This window comes from Plasmodium gaboni, chromosome 5 (assembly GCF_001602025.1).
Source record: "Plasmodium gaboni strain SY75 chromosome 5, whole genome shotgun sequence".
Classification (NCBI taxonomy): domain Eukaryota; phylum Apicomplexa; class Aconoidasida; order Haemosporida; family Plasmodiidae; genus Plasmodium; species Plasmodium gaboni.
Genome location: NC_031485.1, coordinates 307,726 through 323,719, shown reverse-complemented (window position 1 = coordinate 323,719; position 15,994 = coordinate 307,726). Strand labels below are relative to the sequence as shown.

The window sequence follows — 15,994 nt, the reverse complement described above, 5'->3', positions numbered from 1 at the left end:
AAAAAAAAAAAAAAATTGTCCATATGAATATACAGATTGAACTAGTTACATTTATATATTTTTTATTTATATATGTTCTTCCCTTTTATGAAAAAAGCATAAGACACAATGAACAATACTACCACATTGAAGGAATAAAAAATGAGAGTAACCAAGAAATTGAAGAATTAAACAGATCAAAAATTATAAAAGAAAATGTAAAAGTACAAGACGATACCAATATAATAAAAGAAATAGAGTTAAAATATATGAACATATCAAGGTAAAGAGATAATACATATTCATTGTTATAATAAATAAATATAAATATATATATATATATGTGTATGTATGTGTGCATATATTTCCTTTTAGTATTTCAAATGAAAATAATGAAGGAAAGGAAAACGTTTCAGTGGACATACTAAATAAGGATCCTTCAAATTTGAAATGTAAAGAATAACAGTACACTTATTTTTTATGACACACATATATATATATATATTTATAAACATTTTATGATCAGTTTTTTTTTTTTTTTTTTATTATTTATTTATATAGCTGAAAAAAACCAAATGATGTACAACGAATGTAATTTAACCAATGATTTCTTCGAAACAGTTAATAATATAAATACTGAAGTGTCAGAAAAATATAAGAATTTAAAAGATTCTTGTGAAAAATTATTAGAAGTCATAAACAAATCAGAATATGAGAAAAAGATCAATGATTTATTAAATTTAAGCAACATAAATTCTGAACTTGTTGATAAGTTTAAGCAAAAGAGTGATGAATGTATCCAACGATGTCGTAAATTTGAAACGACATCAGAAAATGTAATATAAACATGATATAAATAAAAATATATATATATATATATATATATTTGTTTTATTTTTTAGATTGTTGGTGAGTGTATTAATACCGTGGCACACAACAGTCTTCTATATGCCCAGTGGGTCTCTTTACACTCTTGTGACATTGATCAAATTGACAATATTTTAAATGATATAAAAATGTTTATTCAAATGAATCAATAAAACTTCAAAGGTTTCAAAAGTGTTTTAACATAAACATATATACATAAATATATATACATAAATATATATATATATATAAACAAAAAAATAAAATAAAAAAAATTATAAATAAATAAACACATATATAATATACTTTTATTTTTATTTTTATTTTATTTTTATTTTTTAACTTAAATATACACTTATAGTGATGAAAATAAAAATAAAAATAATGAAATAATCATTTACAAATTCATAAGAACATTATAATATTACATAAAAATTGAACCTGGATATCTAGGAAAGGTTACCACATCTCTTATATTATTTATTGATGATAGGAACATAATCAATCTATCCATACCTATGCCAAAACCAGCATGAGGTATATTTCCATGTTTTCTAAGTTGTATATAAGGATCATATAATTTCATATTTAATTTTTTATTTTTCATTTGTTTTTTTAAATTATTCAAATTAATTTCTCTTTCAGACCCACCTACAACTTCTCCAACATCTGGAAAAATAATATCCATACAAGAGACTGTTTTTTCATCTTCATTTAATTTCATATAAAATGGTTTTATATGAGTTGGATAATTGATTATAACAACAGGTGCTTTAAAATAATTTGTCGCTAGGTATTTTTGTTCTTCAAATGAAAAATCTTTACCCCATTGGATATCATAAAAAGCATTTTCTTTTTTCAGTATATTTATTGCTTCATCATATGTTATTACAACAAATTTTTTATTTAATATATTTTCTAGTTTATTTTTTAAATCTTTATCATGATATTCATTTAGATAATTTACATCTTCTGATTTGTATAAGGCATATGTAATCATTTCTTTGATATATTCTTCTGAAACGTCTATTATATCTTTCAAGTTTGAAAAGGCTAGTTCCACTTCTAGCATCAGAAATTCACTTAAATGTCTGAATGTATTTGAATTCTCTGCTCTAAAGGAAGGGTTTAAAGTGAATACATCCCCTATCGAACAACATAAACATTCTAAAGATAATTGACTAGATACATTTAAATAACATGCCTTTTTAAAAAAATCTTTTTCAAAAATATTATTAGATGATTCTGTATTTTTAAGTGGTACATAATCATTAGATACATTTTTTAATAGAATTTCGTTAAAATTTTCATTTTTCGATATACCTTTATGATTTGATATATATTCTAAATGTTCTTTTTGATTATAACATTTTTCTTTTATATTAGTTGTTGTTTCATGTGTTATTCCTTTTTTCATGTGATCTTCTTCTTTTTTTTTATTTTCATTTTGTTGATCAAATAATGTAGTTGCATAAAACAATTTCCCAGCTCCTTCACAATCATTACTTGTTAAAATGGGTGTATTAATATATGTATAATTTTTTTTTTTTTTAAAAAAATTAAAAGTTTCAAAAATTATATCTGATTTTAATCTAAATATGCTACTATATAATTTTGTTCTTGCTCTTAAATGTGGATAATTTCTTAAATATTGTTTCGTGTGATATTTTTTGGATATCACATAATAGTCTTCTTTATTCTGTTTGGCGTCCTTTGTTTTATTATCTTCATTTATATGAACAGATGTTTTCTTAGTAAAAATAATATCATCATTAAGATTGTCCTTATTATTATTGTGGTTATCTTTTTCGTTTTTGCTGTCATTTATTTTTTCCTTTTCCTCTACATTGTTCTGATCCATTTGTTTAAATAATTTTATATAATGATTTTTTGAAATATCATATACACACAATTCGATGTTTTGTTTTTTTCCTATGGATCCTTTTAACTCTCCAAAACATTCGATAGCATCATCTGTAGAAGTTTTTAAAATATAATCATAGTCTGGAATTTTCTCATCAATTATAACTTGTAAATTTTTAAAATAGGAACCATCATTAATATCTACAAAAACAAAATAACTTTTTCCTACAGTTCTCACTGATTTTATCCAACCGCAAATTTTAAAATTTTTTTTTTCTGCCTCTTTTATATCCATGTTGAATAAGTCTTTAATTCTCGTCCTTTCAACTAAAGAAAAAAATATAACACACACATATATATATATATATATATATATATATATATATATATATATATTTATATTTATATATTTATATATTTATTTATATATTTATATATTATATATGCATACCATTTTTTGTTGTACAGTACAGATTATATTTCCCTTGAAATTTAGAGAATAAGAACTTTTTCTTTATACCAATTTTTTTACATAATGATATCATTTTTCTGGGGTTGTTTAAAAAAAAAAAGTCATTCCTGATCTTTCTCCTTTTAGTACCTGTGGTAAATATAGGCCTATTTCTTACCCTTGACAAATTATAGGTACAGGTTAAATTTGATATGTTATTTCTGTTCTTGTTTTTAATACATTTTGTTAATGAAAATAATAATGTAAAGAAATAAATTAATGTGATAAAATATATTCTCATCAACAATATGGTACAAAAATAAAATAAAAATATATATATATATATATATATAATAAATAAAATTTAAATATATATAATATATATATTATATATATTATATATATTTTTTTTTATGTATAACTTTTAATAATTTTTCATTTTTCCCAATGAATAACAGCTTTTAACTGTTAACGTTAGGTGAATATATTTATATTACCATGTATATATTTATTTAGTTCATTTTAATTAAAATAAAATATTATATATGTATAATTTTTTTCATTTTCTTAACGTAATTTATAAATAAGTTACAATATAATAATATATATATTATATTATATATATATATGCTTTATTAAAAAAAAAAAAAAAAAAAAAAAAAAAAGGTATTTATAATCTCCCATTCATAGTATATGTAATAAATTGTGTTTACCTTTATGCTCCAAAAGTTTGTGCATATTTTGTATCAAAAAAAAAAATAAAATAAAAAATAAAAATAAAAATAAATAATATATATATATATATAATAATAATATATATGTGTATCATTTATGAAACGAAGTGATGGGGATTTGCGTTTGGAGAAAAAACTCTAAAAATTTTTCGAGAGAGAGCTTTACCTAATTTTCTGTCCCCATATGAAGAATTTATAATTAAATCCTTTAAACATTCTTCATCATTATTTTTTTTTAAATATGTCATTAAATGGAATGGTGAATTAAAAACTTGTGTAATTTTTTTAGAAACATCTTCAGATATTCCATTGATTTGCATTAATTGAGATGTCCAAGTAGAATTAAAATTATTTTTTTTATCATTAATATCTATATTTTTTAAATGATTAATTGTTTGTGGTTTCACTTTAAAATAAGAATAAAGTTTTCTATATTTAGATTGATGTAAATATTTACAACATTTAAATATATATTTAGTTAGTTGATTTATATTATCTAATTCAGCTGTATCAATATGATAATGTACCATTAAAGTAGCTATTATATTATCTAAATCTTTATTATTAATTATCATCATATTTTTTTCATTATATTTTTCATTCTTATTTCTTTTTAAAGGTGAAATAATAGATGAAGAAAAAAAAGATTTATCATGAAATAAATAATTTTCTGTATAATCAACTCTATTTAATATTTCTCGTATACCTATTAATATACATATAATACGAACATTTCTATATTCTTTTTGTAATTTTTCGATTTTATAAAACATATGTCTACATTCTTCATGTTGAACTTTTAAATAATTCTCATCAATAATCATTAATATTAAAGATAGAGAATATCTATCATCTACATTTTCTTCTTTTCTCCTTTCTCTTTCATAAGATATAGTAAAATCATTATCAAAAGGAGAGATAGAACGATTACTAATTGACGAATCTGATGAATATGACGAAGAAAAAGCCCACAAGTTGCTTGTTCCTTGAACCATTTCATATTTTTTTATGCTATCACTTTTTTTTATGCTATCACTTTTTTTTATGCTATCACTTTTTTTTATACTATCACTTTTTTTTATACTATCACTTTTTTTTATACTATCACTTTTTTTAATATCATCACTTTTTTTAATATCATCACTTCTTTTTATATCATCACTATCTCCTTTATTTGTTTTTTTTTTCGTCAAAGCGAAGTGAGATTTATACACATAATTTGTATATATGTAACATATCCCTTCCATATCTGCCAAAGGCTCATGTGCTATATATACTTCTTCCAAATACAGCATGTCACTATATTTTGTATCATTTTTATCGTTTACTTGTTCATTTTTTAAAAAAGTATCAAGGTGATAATAAATGGTGCTGGATTTTAAATCGTCACTAAAAATTATTTTTATTTTATCCATTGAGGTGAAACATAAAAATAAATACTCATACTAATATAAAAAAATATATACATACATATATATATATATATATATATATATATATATATAATATTTTTCCACGTGCTGACAAGTTTAAATTATTATAGCATCACACGGAATTATTTTAAAGAATATACACAACATTATATGTATAATTAAAAGATAATAATATGATAAACATATTATTATAATAACATTTTAATTATATTTCATATATGTGTTTCTTAATATAATAATATAAAATTATTTTATAAAAACACCAAACATAACATATTTATAATTTTTAATAGCTGTTATTCATTTGAACAAATTAGGTTACCAAAAAAAAAAAAAATAATATATATATATATATATATATTTTTTTTTTTTTTTTTAATTAACACCTTTGTTGGGTGTACTGATAAAAAGAGAGAAGGAATAAATATAACTTAACCATTATTATATATACAACTAATTCATAAATGTTTTTATTTCATAAAAAAAAAAAAAAAAAAATTAAAAGGAATAAATAAAAGAATAATATGACCAAATACTTATGTCATTTTTGAATTCATATAAAACAATAGTCTTTTAATTTATAAGAACATATTTATAAAATATTATTTGATAATATATATGTCCACTTTGATATAATATACCACAATTTATTTAAAGATATGTATTATTACTGTAACCATTTGGAAACTGGAAAAAAAAAATATATAAATATATATAAATATATATATATATATATATATATATATATATATATATATATATATGTATAACCAGTTTTTATTAAAGGTTAATTATAAGAATTGTTCATTTTTATTTTATTTTATTTTATTTTATTTTTTTTCCTTAATTTGAAACAACATATGAAATAAATTTATTTATATATATTATAATTTTATGACATTGATCTTTGTTCTAAGGGTTAATATAAATAAAATATTATATTGAATAAATATATTTTTTTTTCTATTAAAAAAATAAGAGGGGAAAATAAAATATTAAAAGAATCTTGTGACAATAAAAATTAATTAATTATTTATCTTAAATAGGATATTGTGAATATTTTTATTTTTCTACATAACAATAAAAAATAAAAGAAAATAAAATAATGGAAAAGAGAAGGAACGTTTAATAAATATTTACATATAATATTAATAATTATATGTATTAATATTATTATATATATTTATATTTTATATATAATACCCTTGAACTTTCTAAACTTGTAGTAAAAAAAATATATATATATATTATATATGTATTTTCTTATATTATCTATAACTCTATTTTTTTATATTTTTTAAATATGTAAATTAAAAAATAATAATGTATAAATAATAGTTTATTATAATTTCTATTTTTTATATATTTATTTACATTGAATAATAATATCCTATATGAACTTACGATATGTTACTTTTTTATATATGCATATATAAAAATATAATTATTAATATAATATATATATATATATATATATATATATATATATAGTATTATTATGTTATAATAATTTTTGATTTAAAAAATGTAGAAACCTTGGTTTACTTTTTCTTTTAAACCATAAAATAAAAAAATATAAAAATATTTATATATATATAATATTATTATTACCAATTAATATAATGTTGCTATAATATCTGATGTTTAAAATGATATGAATTATTTTATTTTTTTTTTAATTAAAGTTTTGATATTAATATATGAAATATATATATAATTAAATATTGTATATTTTTTCATATTTATATTTTATTGCAACGTTGTTAAAATAATATATATGGATATATTTATGTATATATTATAAAATGTTGATAAATATATTATTCGTTAATTAAAATTACATTTTAAAGAATATATATATATATATATATATATATATATTTTTATATATATATATTTTTTATTTTTTATTTATTATTCAATATCTATATAGAAGTTTTAAAATGTAGAAAAAAAAAAGAAAAATGTTAACATATTCGTATATTTATATATATATATATATATATATATATACCTTTAATTTTTTATTTATTAATACCTTTAGATGTGATTATATAAAATTATTATTATATATAAAAGATGTATGATATAAATAAGGCAATATGTGCTGAGATAAAGAGTGCGGAGCTTGATGTATTAAACAGTGGTGAGTTGAGAAGAATATCAATGGGTAAATATGAAAATGAAAAATATGAATATGAGAAAACTCATAAAAGTGGAGTTGTTACAAAAATGTATTATGACCCAAAATATGGTACCATTGATCATAACCAGATATGTTCAGTTTGTTTTGAAAGACATGAAAATTGTACTGGTCATATTGGTCATATTGAATTTGTTCTTCCATTATTTAATCCATTATTTTATAAAGAATTACAAGAATTATTAAATTTGATTTGTTATCATTGTTATAATTTTTGTTGTTCTGAGGATGTGATATTTTTATTAAAACATATCTTCCAATTGAAATCGTTAAATCATATTGAAAGTACTAATAAAATAAAATACAAAAAGAATTGTGATTATGAATATATAATTGATCAAGTGGAGAAATTATATAAAAAAATATGCAAAGATTCGGATATATCTTTAGAAGATATCGTTGAGGCTATATATGATGATTATGATAATGTTTATGAGGACAAGGATGGAAGTTTTGATGAGCACGTGGATCTTTTGAATTCTCTGGAAAGGGTAAAAGATGAAAAAAATGATGAAAAAAATGATGAAAAAAATGATAAAAAAAATGATAAAAAAAATGATAATATGGATATAAATGATAATAATAATAATAATAATAATAGTGGTAATAATAACAATTATTTTAGTGACAATCTTGTCGACTTAGTCCCAACTGAAGAGATTTATGAAGAAGAAACAGACGCACCCGCTAGCGATGAGAACAAAGAAAACAAACCTGATTATAACAAATTAAAAGAAAGAATTAAAAAATATAAGTTTGATCCAAATAAATTAGCGTTTCAATCAAATTATAATTATGAAGAATATTTAATATTAAGTAAAACTATTAAACTTCATATGAAAAAAAGTAGTAAATGTTGTTTTTGTAAATTTCAAAGAAATATAAGTGCTAAAGTATCACAAAGAAGAGATACCATAAATTTTATAGGTGTACACACAAACAACCCTTTTTTTAAAAAATATATGCCAAAGAAGAAAGAAAAGAAGAATGACAAAGATGATCAAGACGATATAGATGACTTGGAAAATCTAAATAATGTTGACGATATAGATTATGTTGATGATGCAGACAACATACATAATATTAATGATGATGAAAGGCAATTGAATAATTTTAAAGAGAAAAATGAAAATAATAAATTGATGATAAAAAGAGAAAGTAAAAAAATTGAATATAACAATAATATTAATTATGAATCGATAAAAATAGAAGATGATAATAATGAAATGGATGATAAACAAATTGATATGGAAGAAAGTTATCCATATAATAATAATAATAATAATAATAATAATAAAAATAATAGTGGTAATATTAAAGAAAGTATGGGATATGAAAATTCTTTTAATGAATTATCAACACATAATATAACGAACGATAAAATAAAAAAAAGTTCGACCTTTACAGATATGGTTAATCATTATAATAAAACACAACCTGTTAAAGAAAAATGTACTATACGTTTATTTAGTTTTCAAGTTATAGATATATTAAAAAAAATATTTGAAAATAATAATAAAGATATTATTAATTTATTATATCCATTTACTAAAAGAGATGGTTATAAGAAATTTTTTTTATATGATATGGGTGTAAGTGGAAACCGATTTAGAAGTCAATCTAAAGGTATACATGTTCGAACGAAGATAACAAATACATTATGTCGATTTAATAATTTTATTAAACTATGTATAAATGCAAAGAAAAAGGTTGATTTTGATTATTTATTAGAACATAATAAGAAAGATTTAAAATTATATAAAGATATGTTTTCTGTTTTTTCTTTAAAAATGAAATATAAATTTAATCATAATATAATGGATGATGATACAGATATAACAAAGATGGATTTTTTAAAATATTATACATTAGTTTATAATAATAAAAGTGCATATATAAATATATTATTTAGCACATTACAATTAGGTGTTAATACATTTTATGATTCTACTTTAACCGAAAAAGTTAATAATAAACATTTAAAAAATATAAGTATAAGACAAATATTAGATAAAAAAGAAGGAATCTTAAGAAAAAATATAATGGGTAAAAGAGTAAATAATTGCGCAAGAACTGTTATATCTCCAGATACATTTATTGAAACAAATCAAATAGGTATGCCTTTAGAGTTTGCAAAGGTATTAACTATAGATGAATATATAACACAAAATAATTTTACTTATATAAAAAAGTTAATACAAAATGGTCCAAATATATATCCAGGTGCACTTAGTTATAGAGATTCAAATGGTAGAGTATTTAAATTATCACATAAATATGAAGATAGATTAAAGGTAATTGAAAAAATAGAAAAAATTAATTTTCAAACAGAAAATAGTTATATACTTCATAGACATGCACGTGATGGAGATGTAGTTATAATGAATAGACAACCTACATTACATAAATTTTCTATTATGGCTCATTATTTAAAAATATTTGAGAAAGAAAAGGTTTTTAGATTAAATTATGTTAATTGTAGTTCTTATAATGCAGATTTTGATGGTGATGAAATGAATTTACATTTATTACAAACACCATTAGCAAGAGCTGAAGCAACTCATTTAATGAATTGTGATTTTTTATTTACAAGTTTTAAAGATGGATCTCCACTTAGAGGTTTAGCTCAGGATTTTATTCTTGGTGGTTTACATTTAACATCCTTAGAAACATTTCTGAATTATGATGAATATTGTAATTTATTGCAGTGTTCATTGAACTCTTTGATATCTCAAAAAAATTCATTTTTTATTAAGAAAAAGAAAAACAACAACATGAACAACAACATGAACAATAATAATTGTAGTAGTAGTAGTAGTAGTGTTGTGAAAAATATGAAGAATTCACAATATAATATACAATATGATATTAATAATAATGAGAATAATGCTGATTATAATAAAAAGATGAGTATTATAAAAACAAATCAATCTATTGAAGATAATGGAAAAATATTAAGTGCTGTATCAAATGATGAAGGAAGAAATAATTCTATATATGATTTACAAATAAATAATTTAATGAAACCACAAGATATAGATATTTTAAAAGAAACAAATAATGTTGAACAATTTAATGGTAATGTTTTAAAAATTACGAATTATAATTATCTAGATCCATATGCTATTATATTAAACAGAACTAATTTTACTATCATTACAGAAGAACCAGCAATTCTATATCCAAAAAAATTATGGACAGGGAAACAATTAATAACAAGTATTTTAAAAACAGTTATTGATAAGGTTGCTATAGAGACATATAATAAATATAATGATAATGAATTTATGAATACATATAAAGGAATTAATTATGTAGCTAAAGCAAAAACATCACCAGATTTATGGTCCTTTGATCCATTGAAAGAAAATGAAGTTATTATAAAAAATTCAGAATTACTACAAGGTGTATTAGATAAATTACACTTTGGTGCCAGTTCAAATAGTTTAGTTCATTTATGTCATGAATTATTTGGACCCAAAACTAGTGCTGTTATGTTAGATTGTTTTGGAAGATTATTTATAAATTTTTTACAACTTCGGGGGACGAGTTTAAGTTTATATGATTTTATATTGAATAAAAATGCAAAGAAAGAAAAACGTCTTATTAAAAAAAGGATTTCTTTTACTGGTTTTTATTTACAAAATTTATTTGTTTATTCTATAGCAAATTCGATAAATGCTGATATTACTGATATGAATTCTTATACAAAAAAAAAAATGAATACAGGCAACCAAAGAAAAAAATTAATACTTAATAAAATGTATGATTTATATGAAAAACAAAATGAACTTATAAATAATAATTTTATTGAGAAAGAAAATGATATAAACAAAATGAAAACAAAACATATAAAAAATGATAGTGATATAATTATTAAAGATGAAAATATTTTATCTATATCAGAAAATTCTTATTTACTTGCCTTGTTAAATAAAGAATTACAAAATATTATATTCCACATATTAAATGAAATACAATTTTGTGATGATAATGTTTCTTTATTAAATAAAGACAAAAACAAAAATAAAATTTCGAACATTTCTAATAAATATAATAAACATGATAATGTTGTAAATCTAGATAATGAACCAAATTCTAATTCATCTTTATATTCATGTGTTCAATATGTTCTTAATAAAGATCTTTTTAATATATATGAAAAATATTTAAATGGAAAAAATGAAGAAGGAAATAAACATATATTATATAATAATTCTCAAATAGAGGAAACAAATAATAATTTCTTAAATTCTATAACAAACAAATTATATAAAGCTTTAAAAGAACCTACATTTTTTAATTCCACTAGTTTTACTATAAAAAAAATTACAAAGATTATTGAAAAAGTACTTACCTTTTTGAAAGCAGCTAGATGTAACAAGAGATTGAAAATTTATATTATATTTGAATTATTTCAAAATAAAAATATTATGAAATATTTCCCCTCCTTAGTTACATATATAAATAGTTTTGATTATGATGTAAGTAATGACGAAATTATTAAAAATGTTATAAATAATATATATTTTAAAGAAGAAGACGAATCACACATATCATCTATAAATAATATGAATGTGCAAGATAATTGTAATAAAGATCTAAAAATTAAATGTGAAGAACAAAATAATGAATTTGGAGATAACGAAAAAATAAAGAAGAAAAGAAAATTTGTTGAAGAAAAAAGCATTCAAGAAATAAAAAAATATAAGTTGAAAAAATTTCTTCATTTTTATGGTGAATTACATAAAAAATGGAATTATGAAGGAGGATATAATATTGACGAGAAGGATTTTATGAATACTTATAATAATAATAATAATGATAATAATAAAAATAATGATAATAATAGTGATAGTTATAATGATAATTATAATGATAATAATAGTGATAATTATAATCATAATAATCATAATAGTGATAGTTATAATAGTTATAGTAATAATAATTTATTTAAAAGAAGTGCTGTGAAAAATGAGATAATGACAAATATAAATCCTACAAGTAATGATGTATATGATGAAAAGATTATAAGAAATTGTTTAATGTCAAGTTTACCTTCTTTTACTTTAAATGATGAAATAACTAATTTATCATATAACGGAAAACATCAATATTATGAAGATTATTTATGTTCAAAAAAAAAAGATGAAGAAGATTTAAATTTTAAATATTATAATATGGATGATGTATTTTATAAAATGGAATATTTAATACATAATTATTTTTATTTAAAAAGATCAGATTTTGACAATTTAATTGATTCATTATTTCAGCCTTATTTATGTCGAGTATCTTCTGGAACAAATAATTTAATTAATATGAATAATTTAATGAATAAATTTTTAAATAATGGTTTTAGTAATATGATTTTTACTGGTGCTAAAGGTAGTAAAGTTAATTATTCTATGATTTGTGGTATGTTAGATCAACAATATTTAGAAGGTAAACGAGTTCCTAGAATGAGATCTGGAAAGACATTACCAAGTTTTCATAGATATGATTATGGAGCTAGATCATGTGGTTTAATTACTGATTGCTTTTTAGAAGGTTTAAGACCACAAGAATATTTTTTTCATTGTATGTCAGGAAGAGAAGGTTTAATAGATACAGCTGTGAAAACCGCCAAATCAGGTTATATTCAAAGATGTTTAATTAAATGTATGGAATCAGTTATATTACATTATGATGGCACTGTTAGAAATGAAGATAATTCAATTATTCAATTTTTATATGGTGAAGATGGTATTGATCCATCAAAAACTGCATATTTAGATTTATCAAAAGATCTATTACATAATTATCATTTATCATTTAGTAAATATTTAAATAATAATATTCATAGTAAAATATTAAATAATCAAGAATTATTTTTAAAACATGAAAAAGATAATTATATAGAAAATAATGAAGAACCATTAATTAGTAAATATAATCCATATACATATATTGGTAGTGTATCAGATAAATTCAATAATAAATTAAATAATACATTATTATGGAATGATTTAAATTTCACACAATATGAAAACTTACCAATAAATTTTGATACATTATCATCATCTCTTTTAAAATCAAAGTATTATAATTCTTTATGTAATCCAGGTGAATCTATAGGTATATTAGTAGCTCAATCATTTGGTGAGCCAGCTACACAAATGACATTGAATACTTTTCATTTAGCTGGTACAGAAAACGTTACTATGGGTATTCCAAGATTAAAAGAAATTTTTTTAACATCAAAATTGACATCTAAACCTATGATTTATGTACCTATAAAATTACAAGTTGATAATTTAAAAAATGATCCTAATAAAATGAAAAATTATATTACAAATATTGCAGATAAAATCTTAAGTAGTTATCAAAGTATTTTTTTAACAGATGTTATATATGGTATTGGTGTTGATAGGAAAATTATCTTAAAAGAAAATCAAAATGAACAAAAACATACTATTAATTTATCAGATATTATGAATAATGAAAATATAATAAATAGTAATATTGAACAACAAATTAATACAGATAATACTGAGCTAGCCAAAATTAATAATGTTTTAAAAAATTGTAATATTAATTTTGATATGAAAAAAGAATGGAATTATGAAATTATTATTCAATTTGAAAATTTATATCATTTCTGTAATATTAATAAACATCTAACAATATCATTTATACTTTACAAAGTAGTAAATGCATTATTAAATTCTGTCTTAAATAAGGTTCATGAAACTTTTGTATTTCATAATTTAATAAACATTAATTCTTTAAATCATGAATATTATGATGAGTTATATGACTTCATAAGTAAAAAAATGTCAGAAGAATTTAATTTTAATATGGATAAATATGAATATAAAGATGATGAAGATCAAATAAATGCTAAGTTAAAATTCATGGCAAAAGAAAATGAACGTTATGAATCCAAAAGAGGCGCAAATAATAATATATCAGGTGAATATCAAAATGCATCACATAATATGGCTAGCCATATGGAAGATGATTCTCCAACGAAATCATATAATGATATTTCAAATAAAGAAAATATGTCTGCTTATGACCTTGAAAAAGGAAATGATGGGGATCGTGACCACGATGATATGTCTGATATCGAGTTGAAGGATAATTCTGAAAAAAATTCCAACAGTGATCAAGCGTCAAAAAACGGTGATAGTGATACTGAAGAAGAGGAAGAAGATGATGGATTAAAGTCAGAGAAGGATAAAGAAGAGGATGAAAAGGAATATGACGAGGAGGGAGAAAGTGACACAAGTAGTAAGATTGATAGTGATAATAATATTGATATTGATAATAATAGTGATAATAACAATGATAGTGATAATAATAGTGATACTAATAGTGATAATAACAACGATAGTGATAATAATAGTGATAATAATAGTGAATTAGAAATGATGAGGTCCAATAAAAAAGAAATGATAGATATAAATAATAAAGATAAATGTTTGACTAATAGAAATTCTAGTAATGAATCCAAAATATCAGAATGCTCCAATACACGAGGAAGTACTGTAAATTATTTTTCATCAGAAACTAGTGCTACACATCATATATTAATAGATGAAGAAACATCAGATATTTTTCATAGTTTGAAAGATAAAAAAATAAATAATACTAAATTAAATAATATTAATGATAATAAAAATATGTCATCAACCACGGTTTCATCTTCTTTATCATCATCATCATTATCAACACCATTAAATAAAAAAAATAATGAATATGATGAACATATAAATGATATTCATTTTATAGAAAAAAATAAATTTGAAGAAGAAATGGATAATAAAGAAGAATATATTACTAAATCATTTACCAAATTATCTTATGATTATAAAAATAATATTAATTTAATAATATCTTCAGATGATGATGAAGAAAATATTGAACAAAATGAAGAAGGACAAAAAATAAAAAAAAATGAACAAAGATATGTTAAAAATATTATTGATAAAATAAAAAGTAGTTTACTCTGTTTTATTAAAAATATACATTTCTCACCTGTAACATGGATATTAAAATTAGATATAGGATGGGATATTAATTTTTTTCCATATCCTATCGATTTCTTAAATCATATAAAATCAGAAATAAATAAAGAAGTTTTATTCAAAGTAAAAGATTTAAATAATCCAAAAATTTTAAAGGGTAAAGATATTACTCATAGTGGAGCAGAATATGAATTACAAATTGAAGGAAAAAATATTTATAAATTGTATAATATTAAAGATAAATATATCGATAAAACAAAATTATATTGTAATGATATTTATGCTATTGTTAAAACATATGGTATCGAAGCAGGAAGGTTATGTATAACTAAGGAATTAAAAAAAGTTTTCGATGCTTATGGAATACAAATTGATTTTAGGCATTTGTCATTTATAAGTGATTTTATGACACATACAGGTATAATAATAATTAAAACATATATATAATTTAA

The 15,994-nt window shown here is 20.4% G+C and overlaps 4 protein-coding genes across 4 annotated transcripts in view; 2 read left to right on the top strand and 2 right to left on the bottom strand.

Annotated features, from left to right (window-relative positions):
• The window catches only part of PGSY75_0509700 (hypothetical protein), a gene marked incomplete at both ends in the record, with an annotated part of 1,824 nt that extends 805 nt beyond the window's left edge, over positions 1-1,019 (top strand). Inside the window, 4 exons of the mRNA XM_018784379.1 lie at positions 1-262; positions 355-431; positions 541-815; positions 882-1,019. The exon at positions 1-262 is cut by the window's left edge and continues 80 nt beyond it. Coding sequence (XP_018643034.1) covers positions 1-262; positions 355-431; positions 541-815; positions 882-1,019 — 752 coding nt within the window. The remainder of the gene's footprint in view (positions 263-354; positions 432-540; positions 816-881) is intronic.
• A 251-nt stretch (positions 1,020-1,270) lies between these two features.
• PGSY75_0509600 (asparagine--tRNA ligase) lies at positions 1,271-3,461 on the bottom strand (the record flags this gene model as incomplete). Its single annotated transcript, XM_018784378.1, has 2 exons — positions 1,271-3,036; positions 3,161-3,461. 2 exons carry the CDS (start codon positions 3,459-3,461, stop codon positions 1,271-1,273), a joined length of 2,067 nt encoding a protein of 688 aa, XP_018643033.1.
• A 528-nt stretch (positions 3,462-3,989) lies between these two features.
• Positions 3,990-5,309, bottom strand: PGSY75_0509500 (hypothetical protein; the record flags this gene model as incomplete). Its single annotated transcript, XM_018784377.1, has 1 exon — positions 3,990-5,309. One exon carries the CDS (start codon positions 5,307-5,309, stop codon positions 3,990-3,992), a length of 1,320 nt encoding a protein of 439 aa, XP_018643032.1.
• Positions 5,310-7,406: 2,097 nt separating this feature from the next.
• PGSY75_0509400 (RNA polymerase I) overlaps positions 7,407-15,994 on the top strand; it is a gene marked incomplete at both ends in the record, with an annotated part of 8,961 nt that continues 373 nt past the window's right edge. Inside the window, one exon of the mRNA XM_018784375.1 lies at positions 7,407-15,960. Coding sequence (XP_018643031.1) covers positions 7,407-15,960 — 8,554 coding nt within the window.